Below are 25,629 nucleotides of genomic sequence, written 5' to 3'. Positions count from 1 at the left end.
CCAGCTCTCCTGACCTTGCTGGAGAGGGGCTCACAGTGGGGAAATGTAAGCTTACTTTTCTGCTTCCGATCTTTGACAAAGAGAACTAATTTTTGATGATGCTGGAAGAAGCTGAAGAGTGGGGAAGCCCAGCCTGCTTCATCTCGTGCTGCTGTGCACGCTCTTCCTGACTGGCCAGGAAAGTTAGCTGGGACTGTGAGTCCAGGCAGCCATGCAGCTGGACAGGGAAAGCAAAAGCGAATTATCATTTTGAGCACAAGTGGAGGACAGACAGCCTGACAGTGCACAGTTTCTCACCAAGACCCCAGCCTCCATCCTGTGCTTGACCGTGCAGCCTCCAGCCACGCATTTGATGCTTGACCTGACTCCCATTTCTTTGCAGCAGAATTTCAGTTTTTAAATGAAAATATTTAAGCATGTCAGGATACTTTATCTTAAAGATTATGTGCAAAGTGATTCAAAATAGGCTGGGGATTGCTTTAATAGGCTCCAGCGTTTGGGAGGAAATGAAAGGTCACATTTATTTTTTTTTTTTCTTTTAAATGTTTAAAGGAGATGAACCCCCACCCTAAACAAAAGAAACCGAACTCTGGAATGTTCAATTATTCCCAGATGTTCTCCACCTAAATGAATGGTCAGGTCAAGCACTCTGTTTTCAAATCAGCACAGGACCAAAGGCGGGTGCTGTGGTAGTGGAGATGAGTCCCTGAACTCTTCAGAGTGAGCTGTCAGCCGAGGGTCGTTTGAGCTGGCATTGCTGAGCAAACACACGGCGAGTATTAGTCATCTTTCCTGCCGCTGGATCGTAATACCTGACACTGCCATTTAAAGGAGGAAGGGTTTCATTTGGGGTTTATGGGATTCGGTGTATGGTCGGTGGGCTTCCAAGGCAGGAACATCATGGCCGAAGGAAACGAAGCAGCAGTTGCACTTATTTTATGGTGGCTACAAGGAGAGCCGAGGAACCGTGCCAGAGAGGAAGGAGTCAGGGACTAGACACGGGACCCAAAATCATTCCACTATGACGAACTCAGGCACACCACAAGTGTGCTTTACTGATCCCGTAGGCCTCTCTTAATCCAATCAAGTAGACAAAGCATAACTAGCGCTCACAAAGCTTATAGTCTCTTCGAAAAAATTTTGCCCTTGTGCCTTGTTTAAATTTCAGGAAAGAGAGGCAACAGCACTGCTTTTTCTCCTCAGCCCTTGTGGGAGAAGAAGCTGCTATCAGCAGATATTTTCACTGAAATATTTTCATTCCTCAGAGTGATGAGTAGGGGCTGAGCACCAAGGGAAAGGTGCAGTTCAGGTGTCACTGAACACTCACTCAGGCAGCTCCACCACGTCAGGAGAGGTCTCTGGCAGGAGAGTCACTGTAGTTGAGTCAGAGAAAACTAAGGATGTTCTCACTCCCTGTCTCCTTGTCACCACCAGCAAGGGCATGGGAAGGCTGGGATCTGTGTCCTCCTCCTGGCTTCTGTGCATGGGTCCATGCGACCTTCGGGGGGACTTCATGTCCTTCTGAAGGTTTCCCACCTTGTTTATCCATGCTCCTGCCCGTGAAAGTAAGCTTGCTGCCAGAGCTTCTGCCTGGGTCTTCTGGAGGACAGAATGATGCTGTTAGTCTTGTTTTTCCTGTGCCCTTTAAATTTGAAGGGTCCACAAAGCAAAGCAGAAGTCAGTTGAAACCGTTCAAATAAACATAGCTTCTTGTTATCCTCTGGTTCAAACCACTCAAGCATGTTCCAGTTGCAGATGTGACATTTCTGGAAGTCGAGAGGTGCCACCAGGCAAAGTCCTGGGCTCCTCACAGGAAGAGTAGCCTGGAGCTCTGGCCTTCTGCTTTTACCCCAGAGCTTACAGTCCTCCCTGTTATTTACATAGCTCCAGTTTTTATTTTTGCTGGGTTGTCATGATCTTTTGTCTTGATATATTGACAAGGCTGTTATTTGTGTGTATGTTGTGTGTGCATGTTCTAAAGAAAATAATGACAATACAGAGCAAATGTCATGTAATACTTCAAGTACACTGAACTTGCTGATTATAGTACAATTATGAACTTCATAAAAATTAAAACAAAAAAAACCCTGCCACACAAACTCTTAAAAGAGCCTTTTTGTGTAGTCTCCTTGGAGGTAACAGCCATGTTGACTTTCCTGGTAAACTGTCTGACTCTATTTTATGTAAAAGAATTCCCTTAAAGACTGCCCTACCTTCATGCACTACACAATGGCTTTTTGCTCAACAATAGGCCACTTACACGGCAGTGATTCTGATTCCATAAGCTTGAATATCGTACTGATGTCACAGCTATCTTAGTGTGTGTATGTACGATGTATGACACTTGCACAATTAATCACCTGACAGCATAGTTCTCGGAATGCATTCCTGTCGATAATCAGAGCATAACTGTGCTCCTGTAACTCACAGAAGTGGGGGGAAGAAAACAACTTCAAAGTTCTGCTTCTTGGTCCTAAAAGCAGATGCTCTGTTCCTCAAGCCTGGTGTTGATTAAAGGATACTGGGATGGTGTCATTATAGGAATAGTAATAACAGTAATGATAGAAGAAATACACATATGGCATGTATACTGCAAGGCACTGTTCTAAGTATTTCACATGAAAAAACTAATTTAATCATCATATCGTGAGATAGGTACTTACTTGATGCCTTTCTGTAACTAGGAAAAGAGGAACAGAGGATTTAGTATCTTGCCAAAATCCACACAGTTGGTAAATGATGGAGTCCAAAGTAGATAAACATGGTGGTTCTGGGAAATAGGGTGGGGCCACTGCAAGTTTTAAAGTTTAAATTGCATATAGGGAGTCTGGTGATTACCAAAAATATTTATTCCGATTTATTTAAAATGGTTAATGTCACCCTCATTCAAGCCTTCTGAATTTCTAACATAATTTAATTATAAACAGGATAAACCTGGGAAGATAAAGTGCTTAGTGACACTGGTGGTACAACTTGCTCCAATATCTCTCCATGCCAACCCTTGGGAAATTAGTATTACCAACCTTAGATTTCTTGGGTTTTTTTTAAAGAGGCAGAACTAAATTACTAGCAACAATAAAGTTATAAAAATGTACTTCAAATTCATTAAACTCTTAGAAAACAGGTACTATTCAACATAGGTAAAATGTTTTCACTTTTAATTAAGTGTGCAATTGAGCATATTGATTCTCTGGTCACACTCAAATGAGAGACAATGAATCCTTCTTTGAAGATGTGTTTTAGGTAAGCATTATTTCCCTGTAATGATGCCATTTGAAGAAGACCTGAAGTAGTAGTAGTAGCTTTGTAGTTCCGCCTATCTTGGAACATTCTTCAGGACTAACAGGATTCCTTTTTCTCTTGGGCCCCACCTCATGAAGGGACTGTGGGAGCTCTCTCTGTTAAACCCCTTGGACACCGTTCCATCTTGAAGACCAGAGATTTCTCTGGCTTTTTTTAAATGTCAGTGTTGAGGAATGGAACGTACAGTCTATTAAGTCTGGACCTCATTTTTAAAATTAGATGTGAGTTCTTTTATTTATCACTCTCTAATTAATAGTGGAGCACTTCATAAAAAAAAAAAAAAAAACAAGCTCTTCCTTCTAGTTGCCAGAAAGAGACCTACCATTTGTATTCCTTAAGAATATTTAACTGCTTTCTGTCTTAATTTGTTTTTGTTTTCATCTTTTGCATACTGTTTTTCCTACCTAGAAAAGCCCTGTGACTATTTCTTTATGCAAGTTAACCTCATTCTCTTTGTTTACTCCTTAGGAGAGTCCGTTACTTCATTGTTTTTCTTGCAAGGTCTCTCTTTAGATGATATGGTGTTTATGCCTGCATAGATTTATTCCATTAATCTGAGAAAGAAAATTGAATCTGTCCTCCAGACCTCCCTTTCTGTCACTCACAAACAAACACGGGTTTGAAGGTAGCTTGTGACAGCCCTTGCCCAGCACTTTCATCAGTGTGTGCATTCATTCATCAAACATGCAGAGTAGGTACCATGTTCATGATACAAAGGTGACTCGGGCGCAACCTGCCACAGCCAAGAACTTCCGGTGTAGACCAAGCCAAGATAGAGGCTGAAGGACTCATGGGCAGGGCCAGAGAGCCCATCTTGTTGTCACTCTTTCTAGTGTGACCAATCCTGTTCCATCCTTGAGCCCGCGCACACTGCAAAACTTTTACTTCTCTGCAAAATATGTTAAAGGCTTAAACACACCTTAGATACTTAAAAAAAAAACACTCATAGTTTAGTACTTTAGAAACATGAAATAAAGTGAGAAACTGCTCCCCAGGCAGAAAGAGAGAGTAGCACTTACATGATTAACCTTTCATATGAGGGTTTGCAGTGTGCTCTGTGTAGAGAGGACTCCTCAGGCCTGAAATACGCTGGGAAACTTGAGAAAGCCTTCCTTTGGGTTACACAGCCCACCACAGGAGGGCAGTAAAGAGCTCCAAAGAGCAAGAGCTCCCTCCTGCTCTGGGAATAGCGGGCAGGGTGCAGGTGCAGAGTTCCACCAAAGCCTCCCTGGATGAGGTGCGGAGCTGTCAGTGGAGAAACTTGGAAAGATAGCATCTTGAGCTTAATTATTTATGACTGTATAATTTCCTGGAACTTTGAGCAAGAACACAGATGCCCAGCTCATGAATCATTGCCAAAGTCCACCGTTAATTCTACTACATGCGGACTTGGTGCCCTCATTCGGTGTGGTGTATCTCTCCAGCATGCATCTCTGGCACCAGCTTTATCTTGGAGGAAATAGGCCCTTTGCAGAGGGAGATAAGTGTGCTTCTGGGTGTGACTTAGTTTTTAAAGTTAAATTTCCAAGTCCTTGACTGATGACAAAAATACACACATCGTCTTCTTAAGAATAAGAAAGTAGAGGGGCCGGGGATTTAGCTCATCGGTTCGGTGGCCTGCCTCGCAAGCGCAAAGACCCAAAAGAATAAGAAAGTAGAGAGTTCAAAAGAGATTTTGAAAGTACTGGTTTAATAATTTGTCTAAATCAACATTCACTTTACTATCTAAGAAATTTGCTCATTTCTCCAAACTGCACTCCCCATTGTCCCTCGCACTTCGGCTTTACTTTTGTCTCACTTGTGTTTTCTGCCTCATTTAGGCAGATTGATGTCCCCTGGACTATATAATATGCTCACTTATAGCTTTTGTTTTCAATGATTTCTACCAGCCTGAACTATCTTTCCCCTGGAGTGATTTTCTCCTAGTTCTTCTAGGTCCATCTCTGTTTTCCTCATTCCGGATATGAGTCCACAGTTTTCTTCTCTGAGCCCTTTTGTATTCTATGTGAAGTTATGTATACACTATGTGAAAATGTTTTCATAGGTATAGCTACCATATGCTACCTTATTTCTGAGTCAATGTTGACAATGCCCTTGACCTCCACTGTATCTAATATAGCAGTAGACCTATTTCGTGATTGGTTGATCTCTATAATGACCTATGGGAGCTCTTTTGTTTGTTTAGTTCAATATATGTATATACTATATTAAATATATATTAGATTGTTGGTTTATCTGTACATTCGTGTTGTTTGTTTCACAGGTCAAAAAAATTCCAGTCATTTATTGAGAGCTGCTTGGTAAAGAATCACAGCCAGCGACCAGCAACAGAGCAACTAATGAAGCATCCATTTATACGAGACCAACCAAATGAGCGCCAGGTCCGCATTCAACTCAAGGACCATATTGATAGAACAAAGAAGAAAAGAGGAGAAAAAGGTTAGATGCATATTTTTATTGCAGTGGGAGAAACAACACATGGAATGATCATTCATGGCTCTTGATGTATTTATTCCAAGGTGATTATGGAGGTTTCAAATGGATCTACATTATTCTTTAGTGTGAAGGCTGCCTGTGAGATCACAGCCTTTGGGTGTCAGTGAAGTGAAATTCCACTGCTTGAAATGAAATCTTTCATGAAAAAACATAACTGCAAAAACAAAGAAATTACCTCTTCCATCACTAAACAAAGTCATATTGCTTGAAACTATGAAGCATTTTAACATCACAAGTGATTTCCTTAATTCAAATGAATTATTCCAGCCTCAGGAACTCCAAGGAAAGTATGATCAGCCTACACTCAGAAGCAGGGGGTCATGAAGTTAAGCCAGAAAAAAGGCCCATCTGCAGTATTAGCAAGTGCACAGGAACAAAACATTAACTCGGGCCCAAGGAGCTGGAGGTTAGCCCAAGCTGGAGGTAGTTAGACCTCAGGAGAAATCTGCAGGTCAATGTCAGAATGTTCCAGAACTTTCTCTTCAGCTGCTCTTTGTAGATGGTGGTATGGGGTACTCCATGAAGTAAAAATTTTAAAGGGAATTATTTTAGAGCATTGTGTCAAACATGCAATGATTAAATGCCAACTTCTCTTACACTATGGCTACAGCAAGTATATTAAGTGCTCAGTTCAAACCCTGGGTTAAATTCTAGCTCTGCACCTTATCAGCTATGTAACTTTCACCCCAGTTTTCTCATCTTTAAAATGAAGATTACTGGGGGTGTAATCATAATATAGATTGCCTAGCATTGTTGCAAAGATTAAATGAGATAACCTATGTAAAATACACAATACAAAGTCTGGTGCACAGATATACTCAGTAAATATTATTCATTTTTATTTAGGCAATTTATTGTTGAACTGTAATTTTTCAGCACTATTCAAGGATACCTTCTGAGAACTCATGACCTATGAATGTGCTTGGAAAACTTTTTGCTTCTAGTTGATTTCACATTTTTAGCACAAATTCTGAAATATAGTATAGAACTCAACCTACCATGAAGATAGATTACTTTTAATATGTTCATTTTCTGTAAAGTGCAAAAGTAAGATTACTGGGAATGGCTATATGCAAAAGTCTATGCTGTAATTTAAGGATTCTAATCATTTAAACTTAGGGTCATTTTTATCTGCTTTGATAAAAAATAAATCTCATTCCATTTGCCCAGTTTGATTAAGTGACTTAATTTGTTCCCTCCCATACTTTTTCACTCTTAGTAGCTCTCTATGACCAGCTCTTGGGGAGAACCGGGCAATTTTGCCTTGCATTGCTTTATGATTTTTTTTCAACTTGAAACTTTTCCTCAAGATATATTGACATGTACTATTTTAATACAGTGATATAAAGGCAAACCACATTCTGGTGAAGTATTACAATTGAGGAAATTGACAAATGAAGATTTTTACCTTAGAGAGTAGAAGTAATTGGAATAATTGCATGCTTCTTTTCTATGCTGTGATTTTCTTTATTAGATAAAATTACTTCCATTTTACTATGAACTCTCTATCCATTTCAGGAAAGTTTGGAATATTAAACTTTCAGTATGGAGTTTCATGCAGGTTCTTCATATTGTGGGGAAATAATACTTTAAAAATAAGTAGCATATACTTATCTAAATGTATGAAGCTCATTTGTGATTTTAAAAAATACATTTGAATTAAACATGTTTTCTGTTTCTTTCACTATCCCTTTGAAGTCCAGAGTCTAGATAGTGTAGAAGCCAAGGCTTTCTCCAGCCTGTTTTCAATCATGTGAATGCTGCCTCGTGGTGGTAGCATAACCAAATTGCAGGTTCAGTTCCCTGTTTTGTCATTACCCACAACTATGAAAGAAACAGTCTCGTGGCAGCCTCCACTGCATTGCTTGGGGGTCCAGCAAAGATTCCTTATCACTTACAGAAAAGTCATAAGCCATAGCTAAAGATCAGTGAGCCATTTAACCTCTGTGGAGTTTCATCTTCCATCTGCTTCTCTCACATCCAGTTACCGAGTTACAACTCGCAGCTTCCTGAATGTGGAATGTGCTTAGTACTGCTGGTCTTTCTCACTTGGATATGTCCCTTGGGAGGCACTTTTTCTGTCACATCCCGCTGCCAGCTGCCTGAAGAAGGGCCACTCATCTTTGATGGCCCAGCTCATTTCCTCCTGAATACCTCATAGTCTCTTTCTCCAATCTGAGCAGTGGACCTAGCTTCTCTTTTCTCTCATTTCTCGTTGATCTTTATATGTACTTCCGCTTAGCATAGAATGGACTGGAAAGAGTGAAAGGATATTTGTTCGTTCGTTTATTTTTTTTTGTTCTGGGGATTGAACTCAGGACCTTGTGCTTGTGTGACAGGTGGCAGCTCCACTGAGCTAAATCCCAAACCCCTTGCTTGTTTTCTTTTGTGGTAATGGTGATCAAACTCAGGATTTTGCACTTATGAGGCAGGTACAGTACCACTGAGCTAAATTTCTGGCCGAAGAGTGTAAGTTTTAAGGTTGAGAAAATTCCATGTGGAATTCTAAATCCAGATCCCAGATCAGCTTTTTATTAATGTAATATTAATTAGTCATAACACTTATAATCTAAATCTCTCACAATCTGAATATCTTTACTTGAGAAACAGACATTATGCTGGAATATTATTGTGAGAAATAAATGAGAGAATGTAGGTACAGTATCTGGCACAAGTGGCTCTCATAGGAGACACTTAGCAGATACTTATTTCCTTTCTTCATACTCATGGAAGCTCTTAATATTTTTTGTCTCACCCTTTACACTCCAATCTCCTCCTAGGCAAAGACACAATCTTATTTTGCATGTTAACTTGCTTAATTACTGAATTAAATGAATGTCCCTAGTGGACCTTTCAAAGCACATCCTAACTATGTATTCTTAATATGCCAATTGTTAAAAGTTTCTTTCTGATATGTATCAAGTTATCTAAAGGCAATTTGTAAGTCCATGTACATTTTAGTAAAATACATTATTAAAATGAAGAACAGCATGATTAATCATCTAACGATTAATAAGTTAACAGTGGTCTGATAAGTTTGATGCGCGTGGCTCTATAATGGGATTAACACAAAAAGAAATATTATCCATTCTTTATTTTCTTTTTCATGTAAACGTTAGGCATTGGGGACAGATAGCTAGAGTCAGCTGGGATAGTCCTGAATACAGTTAATTCCACGTACTTAAATCCACTTGTGGAAACTGCTGATTCACAAGTCATGAAGCCGAGAGGCCGTCCCAGCTCAGTATGAACCACAGCTCGGAGCTCCGCTTACTTGTACAGTCCCGCAGTGCTTAATGAGAGGGATTTATTCAGAGAAGCATGTTGTTAGGCAGTTTCATCATTGTGTGAACATCATAGAGCCTTCTTACACAAACCTAGCTGATACAGATCAGTCTCCTGATGTGTCTTCTTGAGACACTCAAACGATACAGGAAGAATAAATAAATGTTACGCACAGTATGTAATTTGATTTTTTTTTTTTAGTCCTGGAAGTTAAACCCAGGGCATTGTATAAACTGACAAACTGGGCAAGTGCTCTACCACTGAGCTACTACACCCAAACCCAGCATACTCTTTTATAGTAAACTGTCTCTAAAATACAAAATATTCTCTAAAGGAATGATTAAAATTACAGTGAATATATAAAATCAGTGACATTTATTTTTAATATTATCAAGTATTATGTACTGTGCATCATTTTATATCCTGTACTTTATGTGACTGGTAGGTTTGTTTCTAGCAGCCTCAGCACAAACATTTGAGTAGTGCTTTATGCTGTGAAGTTAAGGCAGCTGTGACCTCACTAGGCAATAAGAATTTTTCAGGTGCGTTGTAATCTTTGGGGATCACTGTTGCATATGTGGCCCATTGTTGACCAAAATTTCATTCTGTGTTTGGGGTGGGGGTGGACTTTACTAAGCTACAACACTACTTTTGTGCGTTAACATCCTGTGGATCTCTCTTTAGATGAGACAGAATATGAGTACAGCGGAAGTGAGGAGGAAGAAGAGGAGAATGATTCCGGGGAGCCCAGGTACGACTGTGAGAGTTGAGCCTTCTAATGTTCACTCTTTAAACTGTGCTCGTGTGAAACTCACTTTCCTTTTGATTTATAGGTTCATTTTAAAGAATCCACCAAGGTGGTCTTATTTAATTTATTTCCCACAAATATACTCATTAATTTGGGAAAATTTCCCCAGGCAGGCTCTTAGGAAAATGTGGAAATCAGCATTTTCTTTTTCTTATCCTCGAGATTTATGTTCTCTTCTCAAGACCATGTTTCCTCGCATATGCAACATGTAAAGTGGATAGGAGGCAACTATTTGGGTAATGCAGGATGAAAAGTACTTAAGGTTGTACCTTTTTGGAGACTTAGATGCTTTTTTTTAGAGTTGAGTTCTTTGGCTCCTTACTTCATACCTTTAAGGAGCCCTTTCACCTACTCTCCTTGTCATGTACCTTGGTATTTTCACTGCAGTCTGGTTCAGGATGAAACCATTTCCAGGAAATCAAGTTACATTTGAAGGAGAACCTGAAACAGAAATTTTGTGCCATTCCTGTTGTCACACATTAGACCCAGGATCAAGTGCTGCTTTACTGTAATCACCCCTGGATTTTAAATTTCACTTAATTTTGATCCCAACTTTCTTCCAATCTGTGTTTATAAATTTTTTTCTCATTGAGTTTATTGGCACTTTTTAGGTATACAGTACAGTTACATTCATCATTGGGATGTTACTTTGCATTGAAATCAGCATTTTCTTTTTCTTATCCTCGAGATTTATGTTCTCTTCTCAAGACCATGTTTCCTCGCATATGCAACATGTAAAGTGGATAGGAGGCAACTATTTGGGTAATGCAGGATGAAAAGTACTTAAGGTTGTACCTTTTTGGAGACTTAGATGCTTTTTTTTAGAGTTGAGTTCTTTGGCTCCTTACTTCATACCTTTAAGGAGCCCTTTCACCTACTCTCCTTGTCATGTACCTTGGTATTTTCACTGCAGTCTGGTTCAGGATGAAACCATTTCCAGGAAATCAAGTTACATTTGAAGGAGAACCTGAAACAGAAATTTTGTGCCATTCCTGTTGTCACACATTAGACCCAGGATCAAGTGCTGCTTTACTGTAATCACCCCTGGATTTTAAATTTCACTTAATTTTGATCCCAACTTTCTTCCAATCTGTGTTTATAAATTTTTTTCTCATTGAGTTTATTGGCACTTTTTAGGTATACAGTACAGTTACATTCATCATTGGGATGTTGTACTTTGCATGTGTTTATAATTAATTAAGGGTGGAGTGCTTCCACTGCCAGGATTTCTCTTTTGTAAGAAAATTCAGCCAGCAGCTGCCTGGTGAGTGAAAAGGCACAGACACACACACGTGAGACCACACGCTATAAATGTGAAGTCAGGTGTATCAGAGGAAACGCACAAGCGCAAGGGTCCTGTGGTATAATGGCTCCTCATCATCCAGCCGCCTGAGGACTGAACCCCAGTGTGGAATGAGAAGGACCATTGCCCGTTGCTGTCCCAGAGCTTCCTGATCAGAGAAGCTGCTGGACTGAACTACACAGCATCTGTTCTCTTCTTAAGCCAACTTAGACCTCCTGAGCTGGGCTCTTGCTAAGCTACCAGAGGGTTGAACTGAACTTATGGGGACATTAGTTTTTCTCTCTTCACTTGTCACAGGATTTCTCAAGGTCAAAGACTAAAGGAAAATTTATTTCTTCTGTCTGATAAGTAGTGTGTTGTCCTCCCCAGCTGCATAAAGATGATGACTGTTAAGCAGTGACATGGAAAATGAACTTTTCTCTATGGCAAAGGGACAACTGTGCTTTTAGAGAAGTTGTGTGCTATTTTTTGAAAGCTCACGCAGATGGCCACGTCAGCACTCTGACCATCCCCAGACAACTGAGAAACCATATCTTTCCAACAGTTTGCTGAACGGGAGCTAGGAGTCACTTAGAGAGCCAACCAAACTGGAACTAGAGAACGCCGCATATCACATAGGAGAATTATACGTCCAGAACTGTTGTAAGGACAAAAAAAAAAATAACTACTCTTCATGAAACCCTACCAAGTAGTCAGGGACAATGGTTATCTCATTTTGGAAACGAGGCAAGAGCACAAGCGTGGTAAGAACTCACACTGAGTTAATAATCGAGTCGCTAATGTGGCTCAGGTCTCCTGAAATTGATTCAACATCAAGTAGTATTAATGGGGGGGGGTCCTGGTGTGCATTCAAGGCTATGTTCCCCAGCCCCTCACCCAGCTGTTGAGACAAAACCTGCAAGTCATCTTTTGTGACACAGTCCAGCTCTGCACGGGCTTCACTGACTCTGCCTCTAAAAGCTTCTTCCAGCCTCCATCCCCGCTGTGCCCGTCCTGGTTAAGATCTCTACTCAGTGCCATTGCAGTGGTCTCCTGACTGTCAGCGCTGCCTGTTCTCACCCCTTGCAGACTGTGGTCCACTCTGCAGACAAACAGACGGGCTCATGTGCTCCTCCCTGGGAGTCTTTCCCACCCACTAGTCCCCCTGACCTCTGCTTAGGCCCCGTACCCTCCCATTGCCTCTGCTCTGGGAGGACAGCTCTCTGGCAAGGGCCATGCCTGTTCGAAAATCCTCTAAGCAGGATGAATGACTGTGCTGGATGCTTTTCCTCCTGCCCAGAGCATCCTTCCCCTCATCAATTCCCACCTTCCCACAGAGGCCCTCCTGCCCTCCCAGTCAAAGAAGAACTTTTAATTCTCACCTCAGCTCCCTGCCGTTGTTGCTTTTGAAACTTTACCCTGTTAGCTTTATGTAAGGCATATTAATATGAAAATCTTATTATTTGTAGTTATCCTTCTTTCCTACAATAAAGTAACTCTAGAGTAAGAATTTTTACTTGGTTGCAGCGGTACTCTATAGCCTGTCACATAGCAGATGCCACTAAATTTATACTCGATGAATTTATTTTAGAGGGATGGTTCCAGAAAGATTCAAGCAGCTGGGTTTGAATAATCCTCCCTGTTACACAGCTATTTAGAGCCAAGAAGTCTATCACTTTTAGTTGGTCTACAGTTAGATTAGTGCAGGGCAGTCCTAGACTACCTGGAAAGGTGTTCTCTCTTTCACACACACAGACACACATACACAACCATTTAAACATGAGGAAACTTCTGCTTAAAAAAGAACCTAGGGATCAATGAGCTAAGTTGCAGTGCCAGCCACGGGCTCTGGCAGGAGCTAGTCCATTACCTGTGGTGCACTGAAACAAGCGCTGGTCTCTTTGGACTTAGCCAACTTGGTTCTGCATCAGCCTTGGCTCCAGCTTTTCCTCCCTGGCTGAAGGGTCTGCGCATAACAGCCTGATCTCTCCCTGAGTGTGGTGTGAGCAGTCAAGGATGGATGCATGCAAGGCTGGTCTGTGCTGGGCTGAGTAAACCTGGCCCCTGACTGATTCCCAGTGCTCATTTTTCTTTGCTTGCCATTCTGACCTATGAAGATAAGCTGGCTTGGGGAACTCACTAAAGTCTTAAGAAAAAAATCTTTGCCTTACACAAGGGTGAGGGAGTGCTGTTGCTTGTCCTGGAGGAAGGGATGACTCTGGAGATGTGACGCCCTCCGGGGTAGAGACAGCATATGCCACAGTCATACCGAAGGGGATTTTGAACACCCACCTTTTCCCTGACCCCTTTAACAAGAAATCTAGGAACCACGTGTGGACTCACAGTAGCCATGGCCTCTCCGCTGTGCTGGATGCTAGTCACTCTTTTCTACCCACAGCTCCATCCTGAACCTGCCTGGGGAGTCCACCCTGCGGCGGGACTTCCTGAGACTCCAGCTGGCCAACAAGGAGCGTTCAGAGGCCCTGCGAAGGCAGCAGCTGGAGCAGCAACAGCGAGAAAATGAGGAGCACAAGAGGCAGCTGCTGGCTGAGCGCCAGAAGCGAATCGAGGAGCAGAAGGAGCAGCGGCGGCGGCTGGAGGAGGTAAGGGCCTCACAGGCCACCCTGCCCGACCTCCCTGCCTGGTCACTCCCTGGGCATCCATGGGAGGCTGAGGTTGTATCTTCCAGGTCAAGGCCCCCCCCTGCCTGGCACTCCCACACTTTGGCTGCAAAGCAAGACGAGGCCTGAATGCTCTTACCCATAAGACTTCCCTCAGTTTTTATGATGCCAAGGTCATTGCAGAATTGCAACCAAAGACCTCACCCCTTCAAGTCTGACTCACAGATGACTTTCTCAGTGAAGCCTTCTCTGACAACATTACTTAGGATTGCATCCCTCACTCTTCCTCTACCTTATTCTGTTGCCCTTCCCTGCTTTATTACTTTTACATAGCTCCGGCCACCTTCAAAAATATTGCCTTTGTCTCCCCACTAGAATACAAGCTCCATGAGGACACAAGATTTTCTTTCTTATTACTTGGCATATCACTGGCACCTAGCATAATATCTAGCACATAGTAGGTGGCCCGTAAATATTTGTGGATGGTTAAGTTAATATTTGAATGACTGAGTCAGTAGCTGAGAGGTGAAGTACAGGTGTTAATGTGACCACAGTGAATAGGCAGGTAAGCAAAATGCTACGTATAGAAAATCAGGGCCTATGTATTGACGCTCCTCTGAGCACTGCGCATAGCCTTCTTTCTCAAGTTCTTCCACACTCACCCTTTGTACCCATGGCCATCCTCCAGCTGGTGGGCAAGACCAGCCTTCAGCAGCAGATACTGCTGACATCTGTGTGGTCTTACAGACATTTGCTCAAGCCTTTTTCCCAGCCTCCATACTCAGCCAGATAAATCAAAGCCTCTGGACAATTAGGAAACGGACCATGCTTAGCTATTGGAAAATTGGGCGGCAAATGCACGGTTCACTAACTGCTCAGTAATGGGGTAGTAATTTCACTGGTCTCCCAAACACCAGCTTGCTCTTCATTTAATGGGTTTATAGCAATTCCCGTGCTTTGTCAGGTGGCCACTAAGGGTTAGAGGGTGGTGAATTGCACACACCAGGAACAGATTGCTTTTTAAATGATACATCAAGGTCCAGCCTCCCTCGTTGAAATCAGTGAGGGCTTCAGTTCTACTTTGCAATAAATCCCATCAACCTGTTATGTTCCTGGAATATTAGCTTCAGAGCAGCAACAATAATAGCAGACAACTGCAATCATTGAGTGATTATTGAGTGGTGTCTGTGTGCCAACTATCAGGCAGGGTGCTTTGCTTGTATTCAGTATGAAATACTGAATACCGGGTCATTATCCCAGGTACATCCATGTTTCTCATGCAAAGAGTATGTAGTCTCCACGTAACACATGGGAAACTGAGGTCAGGGAGAGGTAATTAGTCCCATGTCACAGGACTGGTAAAGTACAAAGTGAGGATTTACATCCTGTATCCACTGACCCTGATGTTCATGCAGGTCTTTCCTGAGACAGTAAGTATAGGGACACAATCAAAGCCCTGAACTGTGATCCTCAGAATTGGACCTTGAGGCTTCTCCAAGAAGCAATAGCAAGTATAGCACTTTCCAGTCTAGGCTTGTAATATTGTTGGTGTAAAGGATGCTCAGCACATGAAAAGTTCGAAGTCCACCTGCTATCTTATGTTCTAAGATATACCGTGTCATAGACAGAGACACTGTGGTGTGTAGGGCATAAACAATCTGAGAAGCAGGCAAAGGCAGGGTGTGAGGTCTGTCCTGGTAGGTAGGTCTCAGAGTGGTGTACAAAGTACAGAAATGGGAGGCATCCCAGGACCTCAGGTTAACTCCCAGGCTTGCACTGTGCCCTGGTGTTACCTTCTCCTCCCCACACAGGCACACTGTGGCCTTTTATACAGGGCCAAACAGTCTGGAGCTGCACCCTCTCCTTCAGGCTGTCAGGTCTCCCCAGGACCATGGAGCCCACTCCTTCAAATTGCCGATCGAACCCCTCTAAGGGGCTGCCCCAGACCTCTGCCTTTCCTGCTTCTCTCCTGGGGACAGTTCCTTCCCTCTCGGGCCCCCCACTCACTGGAGCATCATAGCCTGGAAGCTTTTTCCCTGTCTGGATGTTCATTTGTTACAGAGTCTCTGATTGAAGACAATTACCATTTAACTCTAGAAAATCCCCACGGTCATCCATAAAACACTTAAAATTCTCCAGAATGCATACTTGCGTGTATACACACATGCAGTAGTGTGCATTTTTTTTTAACACACAAACTGTTGGCCCTTAGACCTAGATCCACTTCACAGTCTTTTCAGGTGGTGCCTTGTTTTGCTCTGCTTTGATTTTTAGGATTTCCTTCTGCTCACACCTAGGATGATTACTTGAGTTCATCAAGTTACTAGAATGATTTCTTATGATTATGAAGCATTGACCATGACAGGTACTACATTTAACATGCTACATAAATCATCTTACTTAATCCTCACAGTTATTCCCAGTCTAAAGACAATGCAGCTGAGAGGTCCATAGCTTGCTAAGGTCACACAGCTGTAGATGAAATTTCTGCTGATGAACCACAGCCTGTATGCTCTTCTGTATTCTTCATCTACCCTGCACCTGTGTGGCCTGTTGCCCTGAACATTTAAAGGTTTCTGTACAAGGCAAAGAAGCTGTGCCCTATAGGAGCTCAGCTTTGAGCCAGGATCGGTTTCTCGTGCTCATGGTCAGAGCAACTGTGAGACCTGGCTCCTGGAGCTTCCATCATGGATGCAAGTCAGAGTGCAGCTTGGTGATGTGTGGGTGTTCACAGAGACACTTTGTAAGTCCGGGCTTGCCGGAGGATGTGAACCCTCTGCTCAGTGTGACAGTGGGTGTGAACCCTGGCCTCTCAGCAGAAGCAGGAATGCTGGACATTATAGCAACCAGTTACACCAGCTTTATCTCTAGATCCATTGTCTTGCTCTAGAACTCAATAGAGAAGGGGAAAAAATACTAAATACACAGATGGTAAATTCTAAACCCCTAAGTAACAGCAGTCTTGACCACCAAAAATTCTTCTCCTGTGCCCTGCTTCTGCCAGACCCCAGCCATGTCTGCCACCCAGCCTCTGGATAGTGACCACTCATGTTTCTGGTGCCCTAGTGAGACTGTGGGTTGCATGAGCACCTAGAAATAGTTATAACCTTAGTTCAGCCTGAAAATTGAGCTTCCTTGAGAGTCAGATGGACTTTTGTAGGCATCCTGGCAAATACATTCCTACTTCCAGTTAAAGGCCTCCCCAGGGACCCTTTGGTAGCACAGGACTGTGTAGGTTGAAGCCTTTGTATTTGGTGATAGCGGATGTCACCTCCCACTGGAGGGTTTCTAAGGGAGCCCTGTGTATCTTTTGCTATTTATGGGTAACCACGTGGATTTGGCTGGGTTCTAATCAGTGTGTGCGATTCTTAGAGGACTTTAACTATACTCTGAACATAGTCATTTATCAGCTGTATGATAAGCACGTGGGTTCTTGGTAGGGACTTGGCTCAGGTTTTGATGAGTGATAAAAGTACAATTTATAACTAAGTTCCAAGAACACGATGAAACTCAGCAAAGGGAAGGACATCAATAGTGAGAAAAGTACCCAGAGAACTTCTTCTGCTTTCTGTTTCTTTGCTTCTACATATACAACTGGTTTCATTTCTGCATCACAGTGTCACCAAGCAAAGATGGGCCCCCTGGAGGTGTTGTGACTCCTACTCTTTTCATCTGTCTCATTTTGAACAGATTCCTGGTAATGTTTTATTCTGCTCAAGAGTTTTGCAGTGATATTAGTGATTTATATATTTGTCTTAACTTGCTGAGAGCATTCTGTACCTTCATTTAGGGAGCAATATCTTGAAGGTATAGGAATGGAGCAAACTGATCTCAGGAGCAACAACCAGCCTGCTTCATAATAGTAAACTTTATTTTTCAGAGAATTGGGCTAAATTTTTCTAACCAAGGTCCCTTTCAGTGTCCTTCAAGATTATTATAATATTGTTTAGTTATAAAAACAAGTTCTATCTTTAAAAATAAACAACGTACTGGTTTTGTTCCATTGCCTGAAAAAATTTTAAAAGAAATACTGCCTATATCTTATTAGCCATGAACAATGGAGCATAATTGTAGAAAACAGAGTTTGGTAACCTAAAATAATCTGAATTCTCTATAAGCCTATAGTGATTAACTATGAACGACTTGGACTTTTAAGGGCACTGGGCTCATTGTTTTTTAAGAGTGTATGGTAGAATAAAGCTGATGTCTTCCTATGCCTGTAAGCAGTCATTCAACAAATATTTAATGAACACCTCTACTGTAAAGGCATATGCTGGACATTAAAAGTGCAGTCTGCTGTCATAAAGAGTAGGCCTGTGAGGGAGACAGGCATTGAGCAGAGAGTCACTGAATGGTCATTTCTTTCTTTGTGGCAGCTGCAGTATTAGAGGAGAAATGCATGTTAAGGGACATGAGCCAGACCTGGCTTGGAGACCAGCAGGCCAGAGTCCAACTAAAGAAAGGGAGTGGAACCTTGGAGATACAAGGTATATCTACTGAGCCCTGTAGGCCAAATTGATTACCTTTGAATTTTGTTATAAGAGCAGGAAACCACTCAACCAAGGAAAATAATATGATCTGCCTTTATAAAATTAAGCTTTGATTGCTTCAAGGAATGTGATTAGAAGGAAGCATGAGTGGATGAGAAGCCAGGCCAGTCCAGGCCAGAAGGATGCTACTTCAGGTGGACGGTGTGAAGTGGAGCACGGCAGAGCTCTGGCCTTTGGAACCTGCAAGATGTGGTAGACGATTAAACCTCAGAGATGAGTAACAGCAAGTTGGAACGGAAGGTTCCCCAATGTCAGGCCTAAGCATATGGATGAGAAGAGAAGGATAATATCAACTCAGATATAATGAGACTAAGATGCATGTGATGCCACTAAAAGTCGTGCCAAGGATGGTGTTGGATGGTGTAGGTACAGCTATTAAAGGGGTGTGGTGGGAAATGGAAATTACTGGCTCATACTAATGGAAATATTTGATCCTGGATTCTGAGAACTCACTGTAGGTCAGGAAAAACCAGGAAAGAAAATTGATAAGAGAATAGGAGACACACGAGGTGGAGGACTCAAGCATACTAAAGGAGTTAAAAGGGTCACCTGAAGGCCAAGTAATTCAGCAGCATCCATTGATACTGTTTCAGTGACAAAGAAGCTACTTAAAGTGTAGTTTCTATCTAGTGCTCTCTAGAAAGGCTTTCACTCCTTCTCTGTTTGGGGGAAACAAAAACATCCTCTCAAGAAGTCAGAGGATCTGGACTTGGGGTGGAAGGTATCAGCTTGAACACGAGGGCACCACATGCCACCTGCATGTCCTGCCTGTTTGCCTGTTGCCTGTTGTGACCTCCTTGATTGCCAGCATTGAAGCTTCCTGAGGTTTAATCAGGAAAATGGATTAGAGAGGATTTTCCAATGGCCAAAAGTGCGACAGAGCTCTCTTTTGAAGGATGTGTAAAATCAGCTTAAATATCACTAATAAGACTCGCCTCACGCTTTGTAGCTTTGTGCTCATCTGTAGCACTTTTGCCCTCATTCTCTCTTAGCATTCACTTTTCACTCAGTGTAGCAGGCCAGTCGGAGAGACACCGTCCAGCTGGATCCCAGTCCCAAAGAAGCCACAGTGGTGAGTGGGTGTTTTTTTAACCTAATTAATTTCTCCCAGATGACCTTGGACAATACCTCCAAACTGGAGAGGAAAGCTGGCTGAACGTCTCTTTAAGACTCACTGTACAGGACAACATATTAAAGCTGTAAACGTCTTCGGACAACACAGCATGAAATACTATTCTATGAAGAGAAAAGTAGTATTTTGGAAGCAGAAGCAACACTAGATCCAAGACTGCTGATGTCCAATTCCAAATTTTATTCTTTATTAAGTGTGTGAGCCTGAGTATGATCATTAACTTTCCCATGCCTCAGTTTCCCCTTCTGTAAAATAGAAATACCCAAAGCATTTGCTTACAGAGCTGACATGAAGAGTAAAGAAGTGATTCATAGAAAGCCTTAGAATATCACCAACATATAGTGAGCTCCATAGATATTAGTTATTATTGTTATTGGCCAGGGTACTTGGACTAAAGTTGGAGGAATAACCTGGAGACTTTGAGCTTCTTTACATGCTACAGTAAAATCTCACTTATTAAAATAAATATACCAGGAAGTACAGTTACTTTCACACTTTGAGAAGAATGTTTGCTATAATATCAGGAAGAATTCAATTCTTTCCTGAAGAAAAAAGTCTATGATTTTTAAATGGCCAGCTGTTAGGTTAGTATAGAGGCAAAGTACACCAGCTCTGTAGGCCAGGAGGCCAAGGCTTAATTGAGCTATATGATCTTGGGCAAATTACTTAATGTCTCTGAACCTCAGCCACCTCACATGAACCTTCTGTATAACAATGTTTATTGTACAGTGTTACTGTGAGACGCAAATGAAACTCATACACAGAAGGCGTGACAAAATCCCTCATATGAGAAATAGGCTGCTACTGTTGAGTGAATATTTATTATTTCGGGACTGACAATCTCCAAGTATTGTTAATTTTGATTTTTTTTATCTTAATGATTCTCAGTATAGATAACATCTTTCCATTCTCCGCTTTCCTTCATTTCCCAGTGTACCATCCCTGTGTACTATAAAATCTGGATTTCTCAGTCCCTTTTAGAAACCTTCCTCTGAGAGAAAACCTTCCTTTGTGTCTGTCTGCTGTTGGCTTTACCACAGTCTCAGCATTGCCAGTACAACGAGGCAGTCTATCCATCACCTCTGTGGGTGCACCTTGCTTAGAGGGGGTCAACTACCACCTCAGGAAGTCTCTTCTTCCCAGTGAATCTCAGTGGAGTCGCCAGGAGGGAAACTGCTTTTTGCTGGATGCTCTGAGCAGTATATCTTGCTGTCACTTCCAACACTGTGTAATTGTGATCCCATCATTGCTACAAAGTAGGTACATAAAGTCTCATCTCCTACCAGTACCTAAACAAGACCTAAATAAAGATAGAGATCTTGTGATGTCTGAATAATAGGGTTTGGGGTATCAGGGAAATAATGCTCATAATAATTCTCAGCAAGAAAGTGAGCCCAGGGCTATCTAGTAAGAGACTGCCTGAAGTCCCATCTCACCTCTGCCACTTGGAATTCTGGGCAAGACATGACTTCTGTATGCTGCAGTTTGTCCATTTTTAAAATGGAGTAGCAATAGTTTAAAGGATTAAATGAGTTAATATATACAAAGCATTTAAAACAGTATCCATTCATTTTTTAGGGTTCTCTAGAGAACTGATACAGTTATACAAAGGGATTTATTAGGTAGGCTTACAGAATCAGTTGCCAAAGAGTCACAGTAGCTGTTTTAGGACTCAGAGATGGAAGAATGCAAAATGGCTGTCTGTGCCCACAGAGCTGGAGGGCCCAGTAGGAGTAGTAGATCAAAAGCCTGGAAGCTCACTGTAGAGTGGCTACAAGTTTATGTTGCAAGGCTGAAGGAACTGAAGACAAATGTCGGAAGACACTGCTGAAGGCTGGAGCTCTTCCAAACAAAAAAATGAAACACTTCCTCTCTTTGCTGGCCTTTTCCTCTATTATTTCAGTAGCTGAACTGAATTTCTGAAACAGCTGAGAAACCGGAAGCTCATTGTCTGGGACTAGACCTGCCCAGGAGTCCTCTGACAGTGGTCCTATCACATGGTATAAATCACCACCCTAGTGTTTCAGAAGGGGTGTGGTCTTCATGGATATATGGATCCCTGATTCTCAGTGGATCCCAGAGAGGTGTTATTTTTGTTTTTGTTTTTTTAGACAGGATCTCACTGTATAGTTCAGGCTGGCCATGAACTATGTGGCCCCAAGAAACTAGTGGCGATCCTCATACTTCAGCTTCCCAAGTGCTGGGGTTACAGGTATGCAGCAGCACACTAGGCTCAGAAAGGCTTCTTGTTCTCAGGTGCCCTTCAGCAGGAGGCCTGGCTTTGTTTGCTTTGTCTCCTGGATTCTGTGATAGGAGAAGTTTTCTATCATGCTGAGGAAGTTGGGCTTAAATTCCTACATGGTAATTCAAAATACTACTGAGATTTAATATCCTTTTACCTAAACCTCTTCTTACGCTTTTAAGGAATGGAAAGGGCATGCTAGTATTTATCCTCACAGTGTGTCACACTGGGAAAGTATCAGGCAGGTATCTGGAGTACCTCATGTGAAAGTAGGGAGAATTTCCCATGTAGCCTGGACTCAGCATCACAAACCTACCACCCTTTGCTTAGGGTCTTCCTGGACTATTTTATTAGATTTATTCTGCATTTCTTATGTTACTCACTTTTATTACTTAGCTCTAACCACACAACTCTGACAATAAAATTGTTCCACTGAAAGAATTATTTCACATAACATTTAAATTGAATTGTTTTCAAGTTTTATATCTTCATTGAACAGTTTTATAGGATCATAGAAGCTGTGGAATGTTAGGACCCTCAAAAGTGATCTCAGCCAGTTCTTTTCTCAAAGCAAGAATCCCTCGAACAGTACCCTTCAAATGGGGTCATTTAATCTGTTTGACATATCTCTCCTTGTATATCAATAGGGTTGAGGCAGCACATCCTATTTTTTAACAACTCCTAATGTTAGAAAATGCGTCTTGTCATTGATTTAAACCTATGTGATATCTAGGCATTAATATAAAGTGCGGATGCCAAATATACCAAATCACATTCCGCATTAGCCCTGGAAATATTTTAAAACAATAATAACGTTCTTTTCCAAAAGTCACCAGTTGCTGCAACTTTTCTACATACTACACAATTTAACATCTTTAGTATCATCTCAGATATGCTGGAATAACCCATGTGAAAGCATTGTGTTAATAAACTAGTTGCTTGTGTATTTATTTTCATATAATGTAATCTGAGGACCTCATACTGAGGCTTCAGAATCATGACAAAAGGATTTTTCTCTCCTAGTACTGGGGATTGAACTTGAGGCCTTTACACTGAGCGACATACCCATCCTTTTTATTTATCCATTTTATTTTGAGACATGGTCTCGCTGAGTTGCCCAGGCTGGGCTCAAATTTGTGATCCTCCCGCCTCAACCTTCCAGAACACTGGGATTATAGTCTATAACAGAAAGAATTTGAAGGTTTTTCTGCACTTAACTTTTACCCACAGTTATAGGTAGTAGGAATGATGACTGGGCCATTATTTCTCTCTGTGATATCCACAAAAAACCAAGTAGCTGCTGTCCTTGGAGAAACTGAGGCTCAGAGATAATAAGGAGCTTGGGCAAAACACAATAACCAACATTCACAGAAGAGGCAGGACTAGAATTTTTCATTAAGTCTTCTTGCCGCTCAGGCTACCTAGAACCTTCTTTCTCTTTCTTGTACACATGAAGTTGGCAGTGCTCGAGCTGCAGGGCTGCCTCCTGATCGAAGTTACCCTGGGAGTCCAGAGCAAAAGCTTCATTTAGTTAAAGTCGATGTGGAAAGAAAGGAATGAAATAGATTCAGCTGCCTGGCTTTCTCAGTAGTCTCTGGTTGCACTTTCTGTGAAGAAAAGAGAGGGAACAGCATGAAGACTAAAAGAAGAAAAGATAGCAATTTAAAAAGAGCATAGGACAATATCTTTCACTTTGTATGTGGAGATGCCTCAATCTGCTTCTTTTGTATCCATGGAGACAGCATGGCCAGACCCGGGCACAGAGTACACAGCCTTGCTTTGTGCTTCCCCACTGAATGAACTTGGACAAGATCCTGGCTTGGTTTCCTTATCTTTCCTATGAGACAGAAGTATCTGCCTCAAGGGACTCTTGTAAGAATTAAGTGAGTTAATAAGAATATGAGGCTTAGAGCCATGCTTGGCATCACAGGAAGCACTGCATAAGTGTACATTGTTGTTATTAAAGATTCTTCTTTTTTGTCATTTTTATTATACTGTTGTGACCGCTTTCTCATCATTCTCATGTCTTAACTATAAAGAAGGTTTGGCATCCAAATGTTAGTTGAAGGGAATCATGCACTTGCCCTGTAGTGGTTGGTTTGCAATAGTCCTCCCACATGTGAAACTGCAGCAACTATTATTAAGCAGACAAATGGAGTGTGCAGGAGTGTGGCTGCCTCAAGTCCCCAGTTCAGCCCCTATGAATCTTGTGCAGAGCAGTCCTCAAGTGAGGGGCATGTGTGATGTGTGGTCAGTTCAAAGGGCCACGCTGGGTCCTTTCTTTTGGAGTGCCTCTGAACAGAGGGCCCTGTGTGGAGGGGATGATTTCAGTCACTTCCCAAGGAGTCTGACTTGATCCTGGACCAGCTGCTTTCCTGTCCTCTGGAGGCCAGTCTAAGCCTTCCACTGTCACCTTTCATGAGGTCACCCAAGATGAAAACCAAGAGACACTCTCCAAGGGCAACCCAGAACTTTGCTTTGTCTCTCTTTTGTCTGAATTGTTTTATTTTTGCTTTGAGAGGTAGCACATACTTGCTCGGGCTCTTAGAATAATTAGATGTACAAGATTGACCTAAACTGCCCCTTCATTTCAACTTTGGGGGAAGGTGACTTCAAGGTTATGCAACATTCAGTTATTCATTAAATAAATATTTATAGACAGCATTGACGACTGTGTGGTCTTCAGTGTCCATATTAGTGGCTGGGCAAAACAGGGTCTAGTCTACTAATTCTGAGTAAATGTTCTCTCCCCAAGAACTACCTATGTCTACAGTGATACATTGCGTGAGTGAAGTATCAATTCTGAGATGTTGCCTTTATGTATGAATTCATATGACAGGAAATGTAGTGTAAAAGATAGTCCAAGAGTCAAGGTTGGTTTTTTAAATCTTATTTGTTTATATCTTCCTTTATGACTTGTTTTTCAGCCTGAAAAGAGGAATTAAGGTAGTTTACAGAGATTAGTACAATAAAAATGAAATAAAGGAAAGTAAATAAAAAGGGATATAAAGTGGACGAAAAAATAAGAAAGCAGGAGAAACAGGGTCACCTCACAGAGCCTGCAGGACTTGGTATCCAGTGCAGTAGCCCCAAGTGGGCCACCAATCTGGCTCTGCAAGCCCTGGCAGCTGAGAAAGGAGGCTAATACAAATAGTTCAGGGTGTACTGTCAGAGAACTGCACAGGCCCCAGCCATGCTTTCTGAGATCACTGGGAATGTGCACACTTGCCTAGCAGTGGTGGAATTCTGCCGTGAATAATATCTGAAGCAAAATCCCTGCTGTAAGTGCAGCAGTCAGCTGTATTCAGCTATTCCAGTAACATTGTAAAATGCAATTTAGTGGCGTAACGGCTCATTACAGTCACTCCTACGAGGGCCAAAATATCCTCATATCAGTGCAAGCCTTTCTGCTGATCTTAAGTAATCCCAGAAGAGCCTTTAAAGAAAGAAAAGGAAAGGAAGACCAACCCCACAGCATCATGAACATCTATGAACATCTTACAACAGGCCTTTCATAAGAATTTAGTATTTATGAGTTGAGGCGATATTCTCTGGCAAGAATTTGAAGAGCAGAAATTCTGCACAGTCAATTTGGAATAAATGTATTACCTTAGAGGACCCCTGAACAAGTAACCAGGATTAATGTTTCCTCATTGAAATTAACTAACCAGTTTATTTGCGAGTAGAGCCATACGGTATCCACCTGGCGGTCTCCTGAACAACTGTGGGGCGGATCAGAGCCTTCCCCAAAATATCACTCTTGCTGAACATCAACAGAAGGCAAAGGTGTGAGAAAGGCCTTCTCACCTACCCCACGGAGTAAGGTCACAATGATTTTAGCCCAGACAGTTTACAGACTAGGTATTGTCAATCTTTCCTAACCAGGGAAAAAAAAAAAAAAAAAAAAAAA

At 41.9% G+C, this 25,629-nt stretch overlaps 1 protein-coding gene across 6 annotated transcripts in view; it reads left to right on the top strand.

Moving 5' to 3' along the window:
- Positions 1-25,629, top strand: part of Tnik (TRAF2 and NCK interacting kinase) — a 367,212-nt gene that overhangs the window by 265,529 nt on the left and 76,054 nt on the right. For all 6 annotated transcript variants that reach the window (XM_010632395.3, XM_010632394.3, XM_010632393.3 and 3 more), the window contains 3 exons: positions 5,567-5,742; positions 9,769-9,835; positions 13,573-13,777. In XM_010632395.3, the coding sequence (XP_010630697.1) occupies positions 5,567-5,742; positions 9,769-9,835; positions 13,573-13,777 (448 nt within the window). The remainder of the gene's footprint in view (positions 1-5,566; positions 5,743-9,768; positions 9,836-13,572; positions 13,778-25,629) is intronic.

This window comes from Fukomys damarensis, unplaced genomic scaffold (assembly GCF_012274545.1).
Source record: "Fukomys damarensis isolate Sample0158 unplaced genomic scaffold, DMR_v1.0_HiC HiC_scaffold_12, whole genome shotgun sequence".
NCBI lineage: Eukaryota > Metazoa > Chordata > Mammalia > Rodentia > Bathyergidae > Fukomys > Fukomys damarensis.
This window is presented reverse-complemented; position numbering and strand designations above follow the sequence as displayed.